Below are 15,222 nucleotides of genomic sequence, written 5' to 3'. Positions count from 1 at the left end.
GTTTTAGCACGCCAACAATCAGAAGACCGCCATAAGGTTAACGTACGTGCACTTCAGGACATCTTCCCTATACCTGGTGCAACTAGCCACCACGACAGAGGTAGGCTACGTTTATTTATGGCTCACCGTTTTTGCGCTCAGAAAGTAGGCTACGCATGTTCTTTCATAGCGCAACACGACCTGTCCTCACCATATCGCAACCTCTTGTCAACCTTATACAATCTGTCAGGGGCGGAGTGGGGCACTAAAATCCACCGGGGACATTCTGACGGCACCGGCCCCCCTCCCAACACCCCCAAACATGCACACACATCAATAGCACAAACAAAATATATAGTGCTAATGCAATACAACAAGCCAATCAACCACAAACCAGGTACTTTCAATAAATGTGTAAGGAACTAGATATGCAACAGTGCAGTATAAAAACAGCTTTGTGGGTGGGTGGAAATTTCAAGCATCATGCAAGGACATATCTGGGTATCATAGCACTCCAATAGTTGCCTGTATAAATTTAAAAAAGGCCTAGCCTACAGACAAAGTCAACCTAATAACACAGGTAATTAAATAATTGAAAAAAAAAAAAAAAAAAAACAGGCACTTTAAATATAGGTTTGCATACGAGAACGATTAAAGTAGGCCTCTATAGGCTTACATATAGACAGTTCCAACGAGTTCCACAAACCATTTAACAGCCTGAGTGGCCCACTAATTAGTCATTAGGCTAGGCCTAGGCTACATATCAACATAATACTAGCTTGTGCTATTTTCAATAACGTCAATGCTTTAGCTCCGCTAACCTATCTCTCTGCCTTCCATCCATATGTAAAACAGCAAGCAACCACGCAAATCCGTCGACTGTCAAAACTGTACTTTTCCTCGAACTTGATCGTTTGTAGGGTCATGCCATTAGCCGAGGGGCCACTCATTTATCCCCCTACATTTCTGTAAATAGACTTGACCTGCAATCAGGTCAATTCCCCCTGGGAATGGGGGATGTGTTTCTGGTTTATGGTTGACCTTGACCATAAACCAGAAACACATCCCCCATTCCCAGGAGGCTTTGCTCCATTCTAGCCTAGGCTTACGTTAATTTAAGTACAAACAAACAAATTAAATTGTCATTTTTTATTTGTGATGAAAGTTCTGTAACGCCTGAATAGGACAAAAAGGAATTAAGATAAAAAATTAAGGCTAGCCTACACAAAAATCAGCATGGGAGAGATGAGTGTGCAGGGTAACCATGAATGACATATAGACAGTGAGCGAGTGGTATAAATATTGGTTTATTGGTTGGACTTCCTAAACAGTAAGGTGTAGATCTCAGAGATTTTCGCGGAAAATTCTTAATACATCTATCAGGTCGAAGGCCGCGTACAACTCACGGCCGCGATTATAGCTCTGGGCCGGCACGCACCGCGCAAACTCATCGGCCGGCCCACCGGAAAAACTCCCGATTGCCACTCCGCCCCTGTAATCTGTTGCTGAAGACAAAAGCGCCCTCTCCAGATTGTCGTTATCATGTGCAGACCTCCTGCATGAGCACACACAGTATTGCTGCTCATTGGAAAACTGAGTTGTCTGTAAAACTCGAAATGGCCATGTTTTCATTAAATGCGGATGAGGCAACAAATAGAAATATGAACAATATTATTATTATTATTCTTTATTTTATTCTTATTTTTTTAACTTTATTTTATAGATTTTACTTGGTGTTGAATTGCATATTAACAAGAAAAAAAATCTCCCCTTTAAACACGTTTGGCCTGAAGTAATTAAATAAGAGTGTAAGTTAAAGCCTTTCTACAATATTTCTGCAGTAGAAAAGAACAACAATGGCTAATCAGCAATGGTCAGGGATGGTACTGAAATATTGTTTTGTTCATCGGGAAAACTCAATCTCAATCAAGAACACTCTCAATTCGCCTTATTCACATGGCCATTGGCGGCTAAAACGAGGCTACAGGGTACACAAACCATAGGATTGTTATGTGCTATGCATTCACCTGTAGGTGGCATTAATTATATAGTAAGTGTACCCTGTAGCCTCGTTTTGGTTTAAACAATGGCCGCCGTGTAAATAAGGCGAATACTCCCTTTACTTTGCTGTTTGCATCTTTTTGTACATTAAAAACCTGCTATCTCTATAGGTAGATATGAACAACGTATGACTTATGGCCTAAAAAAGTTCAGTGGGAGATATAAGAAGGAGACATTTAGGTATTGTTTTCCCGCAGGCCTAGTCCCTATAGAGCATCACAGTCCCGCCCACAGCCGAAATGCGGTTAGGTGCCGGAAATAAGATTCCCATTCATTTGTCCCATTGACGTTTTGGAAAAATCTGTATCTAAAGAGTTTTACAGCATGTCTTAGGCTAACCAGCTACGGCATAACTCATAAGCATACAACATATCATTTCGAGTGAAAAAACAAAGAGAAAATCCCAAAAAAGTACAAGACTGTGTACATATTTTCATTTCCGAGCGAAGGAACTCCTCCCATAAACCACCGCGCCTCACTGAATAACAGAGGTGGAAAAAGTACGAAAATATTGTACTCAAGTAAAAGTACCAATACTTTGCTGAAGTTAAAATACCGATCTGAAAATGTCCTCAAGTAAAAGTAAAAAGTAGTTCATTTAAAATGTTCTTTAAGTAAAAGTTACTTAGTTACTTTTGTTTTGGGGGGGGTACCAAAACATCCAGTTTTACCAGAGACTTTCTAATGAGGAGATACAGCACTCAAAAAATCCTCCATAGTAATGCATGGGGTTAGTTTGTAACGCCAATATGGCAGTTCTCTACACATATCACAACCCTTCCGCGGCAAAACATTGACATGTGAATACATTGAGCCAATCATGTGGTGTGTTGTGAAGACATCGTGCCAATCATCTGTTGTGATCTTGCCGCTGGAGCAAGATTGGTGTCATGAAGCCTTACGCACACGCATTTCTGCAGAAATAGATGCCCGATAAGTGCTCAAAAAGCGTTGCAATATGGCCGCCGAGTGGAGGTACTTGCCTAAAAGGACTTTGGTCCTAGCTCGAGTTGCTGCAGCCAGCAGCTAAGGCAGCCATGTTCATGCTCCCAGTGTGTGTAGCTGTAGCTGCAGCAATTTCGAGCTAGGTAAAACCGATTGTTTCAGTTTTGTTCATACTGACAGTACTCGGTGACGTTGAGAAATGTCAAAAATGTGAAAAATCACCGGAGTTCTCCTTTAAGAAGTTTGAGCAGTAGTTGATTTTCAAAGTTAGTTGCACTCATCCTTGGTCAATTTGCAGTGAACAGTAATCCAGCACAACTGAAAAGCCCCTCACAGGCAGCTGAGGCAGGCCTATGTTGTGTTGCAGAGTTTTTTTATATTTGGAAACAAGCAGAAGGTTCAGCTGATTAAAGGGCGTCAAACTGGGGGGTGAGTATAGGGCCCCAATGGAGGAGAGGGCCCTTGAAAAGTGGAATACGGGGGGCACAACATTTTCACCAGGCATTAGTAATAACACAGGTAATCCACACATAAAAAATCCAAACAACTCCATAAGTAGAGTAATGAAGTGGAATAACACAGGGAAAAAGTATTGAACACACTAAGAAAAAGCACTAAGGCAAGGAAAGGGAAGGAACGAGCTGGAATCTATAAGTAGTTATAGAGTAGTTTTCCTTTCTATCTTTCTGCAAATTAATATAAGCTTGGTTAGTAGCCTACATATTGATGGGCTATAAAAAGATTTTTCATTGTTTATTTAGGTGAGCATCGCTAGTAGGCCTAGTGGACCGCTAATTGAAGTGCTGCTGGTGCAGGGGGGAATGTGAGGGGGAAAAGGGGGGAATGTGAGGAGGGGGAAAAGGGGGGAATGTGAGGGGGAAAAGGGGGGAATGTGAGGGGAAAAGGGGGGGAATGTGAGGGGGGAAAAGGGGGAATGTGAGGAGGGGAAAAAGGGGGAATGTGAGGAGGGGAAAAGGGGGGGAATGTGAGGGGGAAAAGACAAAGAGGGACCTTAACCTTTGATTTGATACTTGTGTTTCTGTATGATGTCACACTTTTGAATGGACTCTCCTGTGTTTAGCCTAGCTTGTGATGTTCCTTATAATTGATCTCTAATGCAGTGTGAATTCACTCTTTCTGTTTGACACTAATCTAGTTCTTAAAGTTCTTATTATTTGACACTTCTGTTTCAATAATTAATGGTCCGATGGCAAATCATGTGTTATATTATATGGGATATAATTATATTATATCCTACTTTTAGGATCCAAGATGGCGGCGCGTACACACGCAGCGACCTCTCTCTGTCCCAACCGTACGGTGTTTTGTTCGTTTAAAAAGTGTTTGTCCGAAAGTTTTACGTGTTCGTCTTGTCTTACTACGTCGTACTACAAGTACAGCAGGCAGTTTTAATCGACATCTGCAAAACAAGTTTTGCAGCGTTCTGGACTTTGCAACAGAGACGCTAAAGGAACTCGGACTACTCCGGCCTGCAACAACACCGGACTCGCCTGCTACTCCTCCCCCGGAAAGAAAGCGTCGGAAGCGGTGTGCGAGGAAGCAGAAGAGGGGCAAGCGCGGAGGCGTCCGGGCCAGGCTAGCGGCCAGCCCAACTCGCCCAGCCATACCATCCATTCTCCTGGCAAATGTACGATCACTGGACAACAAAATGGATCACATACGACTGCTGAGATCAACGAACCGCACAGTAAGTAACTGCTGTGTGCTCGTCTTCACTGAGACTTGGTTAAATGACAACATTCCGGACTCTGCTGTACAACTGGAGCAGCTAGCATGCTATCGAGCAGACAGGGCCATTGTAAAGGGAGGTAAATCACGAGGAGGAGGAATCTGTGTTTACATCCGTGACGAATGGTGCCGGGACACTGTAGTAGTATGCAAACACTGCTCACCACTGGCAGAGTTTATGATCATAAAGTGCCGACCTTTTTACCTGCCAAGGGAAATTACTGCGATTCTGCTAGTCGCAGTATACATCCCGCCTACCAACAACAACAGTGATAAGAACGCGGCTCTTAGTGAACTGTACCAGGCTGTCAGTGAACAACAGACGGCACACCCAGACGGTTTCACCATCTTCACTGGAGATTTTAACCATGCTGATCTAAAACTGTACTTCCAAAGCTACACCAGCATGTTGATTTTCCAACAAGAGGAGATAACATCCTGGACCTGGCCTACACTACACACAAAGGAGCATACAAAGCCACCCCCCTCCCCCACATTGGACTTTCAGACCATATCACTGTTATGCTAATGCCCGCATACAGACAAAGGGTAAAAGCCAACAAAACGGGTTAAGTAAGCAGGTAAAAGTGTGGCCTGAGGGAGCCTCCGATGCTCTTCAAGACTGCTTTGACACAACAGACTGGGAAATGTTCAAAGCAGTCAGCCACTTACAACAACCGGACAGACATAGAGGAGTATACAGACACTGTAACCTCTTACATCACCAAGTGCATCGATGATGTGACCCACACAAAAGACATCATCACTCGGGCTAACTGGAAGCCATGGCTGACAGGGGATGTCCTCAGGCTGCTGAGGGCCAGAGACAAAGCCTACAGAGCTGGGGATGAAGCTGGCATGAAAACAGCAGAGAGCCAACCTGTCCCGTGGCATCAAGGAAGCAAAAAGGAATACACTCACAAGATAAACCACCCACTTCAAAGACAGCAGGAACTCACAAAGCCTATGGCAGGGCATTCAGGCCCTCACGGGACTACAAGGGCGGCCACAGAGCTGTGAGAGAGCAACATCCCTCTGCTCAACAACCTGAACCGCTTCTTTGCTCGCTTTGAAGCACAAAACAGCACCTGCCCACAGAAGACCCATCCCCCCTCTACATGAGCAGCCCCTGTGCCTCTCTGCCGACAGCGTGAAGAGGACACTTGCTGCTATCAACACCCGTAAGGCAACAGGTCCAGACAACATCCCAGGTCGCGGCGCTGAAGGACTGCTTGAGGGGAGCTTAAGGATGTCTTCACAGACATCTTTAACACTTCCCTGAAGCAAGCCATCGTCCCATCATGTTTCAAAGCTGCCACCATCATACCTGTACCCGAAGAAAACTGCTCCATCCTGCTTCAATGACTACCGCCCTGTGGCACTGACACCCCATCATCATGAAGTGCTTTGAGCGGCTTGTCATGTCACATATCAAAGCCATTCTCCCCCCACCCTGGACCCCTTCCAGTTTGCATACCGAGCCAAGCGGTCTACAGAGGATGCAATCTGCTCTGCCTCCACCCAGCCCTCACCCACCTGGAAAAAAGAGACTCATATGTGAGATTGCTGTTTATAGACTTCAGTTCTGCATTCAACACCATAATACCACAACAACTCATCTGCAAACTTGACAAACTGGGACTCAGTACCTACCTCTGCAACTGGCTACTGGACTTCCTCTGTCAGAGGCCCCAAGTAGTAATGTGTTGGCAACAATACCTCAAGCAGCATCACACTGAGCACAGGGGCCCCCCAAGGCCAAGTGCTCAGTCCGGCTGTTCTTCACCCTGCTGACGATGACTGCACTGCAACCTACAGCAACAATCACATAGTGAAATTTGCTGACGACATAATCTCTGGTGGGTCTCATCACCAAGGGCTGAATTTAGACTCAATACAGGTTGGAGGTCGACCATCTGACCGCGTGGTGCAGGGACAACAACCTCCTGCTGAACGTCAGCAAGACCAAAGAGATTGTTGTTGACTTCCGGAGAGGTCACACCCAACACCTGCCACTGACCATCGACGGTGCTGTGGTGGGAGAGAGCGAGCAGCACCAAATTCCTGGGGGTGCACATCAGTGAAGACCTCTCCTGGACCACCAACACTGCATCACTGGCGAAGAGAGCTCAGCGCCGCCTGTACTTCCTAAGTGAAAACTCAGGCGAGCAAGTGCTCCACCAGCCATCATGACCACATTCTACCGAGGCACCATTGAGAGCATCCTCTCCAGCTGTATCGCTGTGTGGGGCGGAAGCTGCACTGAATACAACAGGAAAGCCCTGCAGCGCATAGTGAACACAGCTGGAAGGATCATTGGTGCTTCCTCCCTCCCTGAAGGACATTTACACCACCCACCTCACCAAGAATAATACCAAAATTTGTGAGTGATGCAAGTCACCCGGCTCACAATCTGTTTGATCTACTGCCCTCTGGGAAGAGGTACAGAAGCCTGCGCCTCCCAAGACTACCAGACTCACTAACAGCTTCATACACCAAGCTGTAAGGATGCTGAACTCTCCCTCCTCTCCCCCTCCACCCTCAGCTACATAACATCCTGGACATTGGACCCACAATGGGCCTGCACTACTCCACCTGCACACTTGAACACTTGCACACTTGTACACTTTACAACTTGGTGTTGTTGTCCTGAAAACACAACACTTCTGCTGCTCTTACATAACTTGCACCACTATGCCACTTTTCTTTATTACTTAGGTCAAACAGTATTTTATAGTATTTTACAGTATTTGCACTAGTATTTTATTGACTGTCTATGCACAATTTCAACAAAATTTTGCTGCTCTTATTTTTTCATTATTATTATATGTGCCCTCTTATTTACTTATTTACTTACTTTTTTTGTTTACTTGAATGTTATGTTTGTCTGTGGACTTAAAATTGGTCAAATATGTCTTGTCTTCACCGTGGGATAGTGAGAAACGTAATTTCGATCTCTTTGTATGTCTGGAACATGTGAAGAAATTGACAATAAAGCTGACTTTGACTTTGACTTTGACTTTGACTTTGATGTTTGAAATGTTCTTAATGTCCTTGATTCTTAAATAACCCATTGTATTGACCAAGTCATGTGTAGGTGCAGAGAGGGTGTAATGATACAATGATACAATGAGATTATGATACTGTGCGAGGTATAAATATGTGTGTGAGAAAACATCTGATTGTCTCTTGGGTGCACAGACTTTGTCTCTGTATCCTGATTGCCTGATGCATATGAGACCTCTCTGCGCAGAGATTAATAAACTACTAAGAAAGACAAACCTTATTTCAGACTCAGTTCTTACAGACCTTTAAGCTAAAAATTCTTCCACAGTAGACAATACACAAACCCTACTATTTCACCTAAAAAATGTTCAGTAGGCTAAAGGTTTGCTGCAGTGCGCTTTCTTGCCTGGTTGGGAAATTATTAAAAGTTTGTTAGGCTTTGAAGTCCGCTTACATTACTCACATAAGACCGACTCCATTTGATTCAATTCCGTGTTGTAAAATCAATGTAAAAGAGTATATATAGTTATACTTATGTTGTTTCCACACGTATTATCAAGTCTTTTTAGGCCTAAGTGATGGAAATGAAAGAGGAAGAAAAATGGAAAGTAAAGGGATGAGGATGATTTGAAATAGAGGACGTTTGAATAAATAAATAAATAACAAATACTAGGCCTAGACATTAGGGTATAGGCTTAGGTTAAGAAGTTGTCTTTTGGATAAGCTGTCCCTGTTCGACCGAATTTGCTCAAAAAAGAAAAGTAATCCGCAATCTTTTTGGCCACAGGGGTACGCTGATGTATCACACAAGGCAGAGCTGTAGAGATTTGGCTAACTAGGGAATCGAACGGACGCCATATTTGAGACCAATATTCAAATTCAAATTCAAATTCAAATATGCTTTATTGGCACGACAAACCATATGATGCATTGCCAAAGCGTTCACAGGAATAATAATAATTAAAGAAAATACAAATACAAAATGATATAAACATGTACAAACATTGTTACACTTCGTCACACACACACACAGCACATCACAACCATGCAAGACCATTGTCTGTACACAATATTTCTCTGTAAGGGACTTTTACACATTGACAAACGTTGAACAAACATTGACAAACGTTGATAACATTTATATGCCTGTTAATTGTGAAAATAAGCGATTTATTTCAACATAACATATTCACCCCACAGGGTTACGCTGTAGAGTCATCTGACGTTGGTATCCAACATGGCGCCAGTTGGCCAAACCCCCTCTCTGCCCGTAGACGTACGTACGTACAGACGTAGAGTTGCCCCTGGCCTGGCTGCAGCGTGCCTTTGACAAGTTATTAGGAATTGCCGACTGTTTTTTAACACGTGTCAGTGTGACGGTTAACTGGCAGAGCTCCACACCACTCTATTTCATCAACGTGTCCTTGGAAGAGAGCAGCAGCCTACGTGCAGCTCCTTTCGCTATTTTAGGCTCAATTTCTTCAGGAAAATACTTGCGCTTCTATTCGATACAATATGGTTTAGAACGTCACGTCATCGACGCAGTGGCAGTGTACACTAGGAAGTATCTACTGGGATCTATCTACGTTCAACACACCCTACCAGCCATCCATCCAATTTCGTCCGCGCGTTCAGTGTAGGAAAACTGGATTGCTCAGATATTTAATGCTGTGAACCTCTTTTATTGTAATCAGTCTCAAAACGATACACTCACACATACGCCACAGATATGTTAGCATCAAGGTAAGTGCCTACACATCTAATTGTGAGCTAGTGAGTGAGTGAGTGAGAGTCGCCAGGATTGGTGGGTGGGCCTGCAAGTTTGGAAAAACTTGGCAAGCTGTGACTAATCTAACACAATAAGCTAGACTGTTTTGTAGTTGGTCTGCAGTTAAAGTGTCCATTTGGATGAGCGTGACGAACTGCTTAGTCAGACCCGCTGTATGTAGCGTTGATGACCAAATCTTATTTGGCGTACTCAGCTGTCATTTGGGGTCGGTCGACTCATGTTTCTGTTCCTTCCACAGACTAGTCTTGAGGTCAGCCGTGTCCCTGTCAAGTAGGACGTTCTGCATCAGTTCATCATGTAATCAAGGAAAGGCCCCTGACGTGAATGAGGGTATGGTAAATTGTCTCACTGGGGAAAGCAGGCTAATCCTAGAAAGAAGTCCAATGATTTAACAGGGATTCAGTTACAGTTACAGCTACAGCTAACATTGTAACATATTAGACCTTACCAGACTAATAAGGGTTTAATTAAAACATCAATTTTGTTTCTCAACAGGAAATAGAGATTGGCTTGTGTCTAATGGTGTGTTGGTAAAATAAAATCTATGATAATCTTCTAATGTCTATCTGCATGGAGCTTGTTCGTGATGGCACTCTTGCAGTCTTTCTAACACTCACTGTTACCAGGTTAAACCACCACACACTCGGGAGAAGTGGGAGACACCTTTCCTCTAGAATTTCTTTTAAACTTGCGCCCATTCTCTATTATTGAGTAACCTTGCTTTCTGTCTGTTTTGTCTGTAGATATAAGCCTACCTGTGATAGTCACGGCTTTCACTACTTTTAACAGGCTTTTATTTTACATCAGGTGTCTCTTGCTGCCTAATTTCTTTTTTCCCTCTGCTGTATAATGGTATTGTCGCATTGTGGTTTATGGCTTGTAGTCTACATTTCTTTTTATCGTGCTTGTTTTTGAGGCACACTGTTGATCAAGCTCTTTTTTCTGTCAAGAGGCCTCTATCCCCGAGACCATGTGGAATGCTTTTTTCCCCTTAACCCTTTCAGTTGGGCTATACTTTAATTCTGTTTGAATATTTCATCATAGTAATGCATTTGGCTGATTGTCATATACATGTTTTGTCTACATTTTCAGTCAGAAACAGGCTTAGGGAAATTGTGGGAGCATCCACCAACTGGAGGTAAGATATCAGTCATATCCCACATGGTATTATATAGGTGTCATCATAATTCTACAAATCGAATCCTTTGGTTTGGATGTGTGGGGGTGGGGGTGGGGGGTATTCAATGCATGGGTGGATCAAAATGGATATTTGTAGTTGCCGTCATTATGATACTGTCTCCATAGTGACCATCAGCAAGCGATGGAGGAGCGGACCTCGCTGAGCTCCCTGCTGGCGAAGAGTCAGGATGATCTGCCGGTTAAAACCGCCAAGGACAGTTACACTGAAGCCTACCTCCCTCTTGGCTCTGACCCCACCATCCGCGAGAAATACCTCAATTACCACAACAGCGTCAGGTACCGGACTCTTGAAAAGGGCAGGGCAAATAATGTAATGTCTGGTTCAGTAAAGCATGGTCTGCTTTCTCACAAGTGCAGAGTGGTGCAGTTACGCTAAGGCTAAACCTGGCGAGCAGGGTGCTGACCGTATGGCACCTGCTAAATGACCGCTAAATGGTTGTCTAGGAAACTAGGTTTTTGAGAGTCAGAGGGAACAGTTGCTATTATTAGTTTGTGTCTGTTCTCTGGAGCCACACTTGAGCTGTAGTCTACTCTGTGCAGGTTTGGTCGGATCCTGGAAGATCTGGACAGTTTAGCAGGTACAGTACAAACACAACCAATGCACAGCATTATGCTATCTGCCACGTCACACAGCAATTAACACAGTCTTCAGTTTGATCATCTAATCACCTAGTATGACATTGTTTATGAAGTGCTTGACCTCTTCCCCAGTAAGACTCACCCTATTTCCCTATCTCTGACCATGTGCCCAGTGCTTATCTGCTACTCTCACACATGGAACAAGGAACTGCAGCGGTCACCACTGTCCATCGTCACCGCCCTGGTGGACAAGATTGGTAGGTTAATAGCACACGATTGTCTTGAAAGCAAAGATTATTATGGGTACAAAAATGTCTCAAACAAAGATGCAACATGCCTGATAATGTTGAGATTGTTTATAATGCTTATTGTTAATAATATTATTTTAGTGTATTCAGATGTCTGGTACTGGTTATTTTATGTGCTGAAATTCAAAGTTTTGCTTGTTGAAGACTTGCGTATTTTCCTTGCAGATATGAGGAAAAATATCATCTACCCTGACTGCGATATCAAGTTTACCGGCAATGTCACATGGGTGGGGAAAACCTCTATAGAGGCCAAGATGCACATGTCCCAGGTACACCGTCTGCTCTTCTTCCTCCTCCTCAAGCACGAGAATATTACATGAACCTCTGCGCATCAGTTCAGCTGTGTCATTTTTGTACTGTTTCGTCAGTTCAGCTGTGTCATTTTTGTACTGTTTCGTCAGTTCAGCTGTGTCATTTTTGTACTGTTTCGTTAGTTCAGCTGTCTGTTTCGTCAGTTCAGCTGTGTCATTTTTGTACTGTTTCATCAGTTCCACGAAGGAGCTTACAGCCCAGTGCTAGACGCCACATTTGTCATGGTCGCCCGAGATCCGGAAAATAAAAGGTACATCATGATTACACAGTCTCAATTAAAAAGTACATCATGATTGCACAGTCTCAATTAAAAGGTACATCATGATCCACAGTCTCAATTAAAAGGTACATCATGATTGCATAGTCTCAATTAAAAGGTACTGTACATCATGATTGCACAGTCTCAATTAAAAGGTACATCATGATTGCACAGTCTCAATTAAAAGGTACATCATGATTACACAGTGTCAATTAAAAGGTACATCTTGATTACACAGGCAGTTTCTGTACACTGTAAATGAGATTAGCGTGTTTTTTGAAACTTGGTCCCTGTCTTCTTAGGGCAGCTTTTGTGAATCCACTAAAAGCAGAGGGGCCGAAAGAAGAGGAAGATTTTCGAAATGGAGAATGTAAGTATGTTGCATGTTAATGCGTTCTGATCATGACGTTGTCTGTGCCCTGTAAATGTGAATTATTTACCTATCCTGCACTGCACTGTTAAATCTCTAGTAAACAAGGATCGACGGAAGGAGCTGAGTAAAGCATCTCTCCTGAAGGTGGCGCCCACCGCAGATGAGAGGACTCTCATACACAGCTTGTTCCTGAACACACTGGATACTCAGTAGGATTCTTGGACACACACACATACACACATGTATACACACACACCCACTCACACTCACATACATACACACACACACACACTTACACTCACACACACACACATACACACATACATATATACACACACACACACACACACACACATATATACACATACATATATACACACTCACACACACACACACAGATAGATAGATAGATATGTTTGGAGAGAGATTGTGTATACGCTGAAATTAAAAGTGGCTGGCATCTGTTTTTCTCCGCTCCACTACAAAAGGACTGTTAGCTTCAGGAGTCGAAAGCTGCCACCGAACTCATTGTGGATGGAGGATGCCAAGATGAAGGGTCTGGAGATCTGCCATCCTCAGGTGAGCCGACACATCCACAGAGAGGTGCTGGAGGAGCTAGAGCCCCATACATCAAGGGCAAGATGAGTTGATGCTCACGATGGAGGTCAGAAGGACAGAGGAAGTGGAAGGATGTAGCACTGGGCAGTATATAACTATTGACTTTGATTCATGATGTGTCTTTTTTCTGCTTCTCTCCGTCCTCAGGAGAGGAACATATTCAACCGCATATTCGGTGGCTTCTTGATGAGGAAAGCCTATGAGCTGGGCTGGGCCAACGCCTGTGCGTTTGGGTAAGTGTGAGGACTCCTTGCACTTGGTTTATTCTAGCACTAGCCACTTGACCATACCTCCTCTAGAAGTGCCTTGGTACAAAATGTGCTATGCAAATCAAATGGCCCTGCCTTGCTTTTTTTATGACCGTTATCGCAGGGGCTGTCGACCCACCCTGGTTGCAGTGGACGATATTCTGTTCCAGAAGCCAGTTGAGATTGGCTCACTGCTGATGCTCTCCTCCCAGGTGAGCTAATAGTTAAAACCCTAACCCTTCAGATCTCAGCACAGCCTGGTCCTCAGGCCTATCAGCTGCCCCCTGGTAGGTTTTGTAGTTGGGAGATGTGTAAAGATGTAAGTGTTTTTTTTTTCCGTCAGGCTAATTATAAAAAGTTGCCTCATTCATACCACAACTCACTCAGTGCAAACACAGCACCTGGAACTCCTGAATGATTTATTATGATTGATTTATTCTGTGTATGTTTATGTGTGTTTGTCCACGTATGCATACTGGACCATGTTCTGTTCTAGCAGACTATTTAGCAGATTGACCATTGTTTGGTGTTGTTAGGTGTGTTACACACAAGACCGGTACATCCAGCTCAGAGTGCACACAGAGGTGCTTGACCCCTTGACTGGGCAACATAACACTACCAACGTGTTCCACTTCACCTTCAGAGTGGACAAGGAAGTACCTGCCGTAGTGCCCCGAAGCTATGGAGGTGAGAGCGCATATTCATGTTCTGGGGTTTTGGCTTTGGGGATGGAGGTGTCTTGGTCAGATCAAGTGGTGGAGCAGTTGAATGACCACGACCACGGGGCTCTTTCTTCTTGCAGAGTCCATGCTGTACCTGGACGGCAAGAGGCACTTTGATGAGACAATGAGGGGTCAGGCCTAAATCAGACGACGAGGGGTCAGGCCTAAATCAGACGACGAGGGGTCAGGCCTAAATCCAACGATCACAGGTCAGGCCTAAATGCAAGGAGGAATCCCTTGTCAATGCCTTACACGTTTTCGATACTTCCACCTGCCAAAACTGTATAAGCACTAGTGGCTTTGGTTTTTGTGTGTGAATGTGTGTGTGACTGATTGAGAATGAAATAATGAGAGAGAATATATATGCATGCAGTTATTGTATCATTACAGATTTTATATTTACAAAGTTGTATGTGTATACTAAAGACACATGGGGTGTACTCAAAGGGAGTGTGAGATTTTATTATGGTGAAGATCAAAAAGACTGACTTTGACTTAACGCATATTACACAGACATTTTCGGCTTTGTCTTTGTATTCTGTTTCCTGTTTGTAACGGTGTATTACAATGTAGCTGCTTTTCCACAATTTTATCATATTGCTTTGGGCATTGCTATCTAAAATGTAATGTCTCTGTTGAAGTGTGTCCTGAACAGTTACCTTGTTCTTAGATGTGCACTTACAAACTACCTTCACCCTTCATGCGTACTCTTTTTTTTTTTTTTTTTTACCAAAGAGATTATCAGATTGATTGACATTGGCAGCTGCAATCTGTGGTAGTTCCAGAATCACAGTGTTCTAAATGATGTATGAAAAAGGTTCTGCCTATTTCTTTTGTCCTTTTTGCACTACATATGTTATACAACTGTAAAAGTAACACTTCTTTGTCATCCTTGTCTTAAAATGGAAGCGAAACGCACAAGTTGTCATTATTTTGTGTTTTACTTTGTTTTTACTTTTCTATCGTTACATTTGTTATTCATTCTCATTGACTGTGTAATGTGTTTGTAAGTCAGAAAATAAACACCATTGGCTGTACCCTTTCAACTGACTGAAATGCCAATTGCTCTCTCAG

The 15,222-nt window shown here is 43.5% G+C and overlaps 1 protein-coding gene across 2 annotated transcripts; it reads left to right on the top strand.

Moving 5' to 3' along the window:
- Positions 1–8,977: 8,977 nt before the first annotated feature.
- Positions 8,978–15,194, top strand: acot9.1 (acyl-CoA thioesterase 9, tandem duplicate 1). 2 transcript variants are annotated; one of them, XM_048266494.1, is made up of 16 exons: positions 8,978–9,483; positions 9,768–9,859; positions 10,025–10,051; positions 10,622–10,667; positions 10,835–11,005; positions 11,270–11,307; positions 11,482–11,565; positions 11,782–11,885; positions 12,105–12,178; positions 12,490–12,557; positions 12,658–12,769; positions 13,049–13,139; positions 13,326–13,411; positions 13,551–13,638; positions 13,963–14,113; positions 14,229–15,194. In XM_048266494.1, the coding sequence occupies exons 1-16, from the start codon at positions 9,470–9,472 to the stop codon at positions 14,288–14,290; spliced, it is 1,308 nt and encodes a 435-aa protein (XP_048122451.1). In that variant the 5' UTR covers positions 8,978–9,469; the 3' UTR covers positions 14,291–15,194. The 2 variants fall into 2 exon arrangements, with proteins under 2 accessions (XP_048122451.1, XP_048122452.1); XM_048266495.1 differs by lacking the exon at positions 10,025–10,051 and having other exon boundaries at positions 8,979–9,483.
- Positions 15,195–15,222: the final 28 nt, after the last annotated feature.

Source organism: Alosa alosa, chromosome 16, assembly GCF_017589495.1.
Source record: "Alosa alosa isolate M-15738 ecotype Scorff River chromosome 16, AALO_Geno_1.1, whole genome shotgun sequence".
Lineage (NCBI taxonomy): Eukaryota > Metazoa > Chordata > Actinopteri > Clupeiformes > Clupeidae > Alosa > Alosa alosa.
The sequence above is the reverse complement of the archived record's forward strand: the minus strand, read 5'-3'. Positions and strand labels throughout refer to the sequence as shown.

Coding starts and splice junctions, on each gene's coding strand:
- acot9.1 (XM_048266494.1), top strand. Junction 11,886..12,104: donor CCAAGATGCACATGTCCCAG/GTACACCGTCTG, acceptor CTGTTTCATCAG/TTCCACGAAGGAGCTTACAG. Junction 12,179..12,489: donor CGAGATCCGGAAAATAAAAG/GTACATCATGAT, acceptor CTGTCTTCTTAG/GGCAGCTTTTGTGAATCCAC.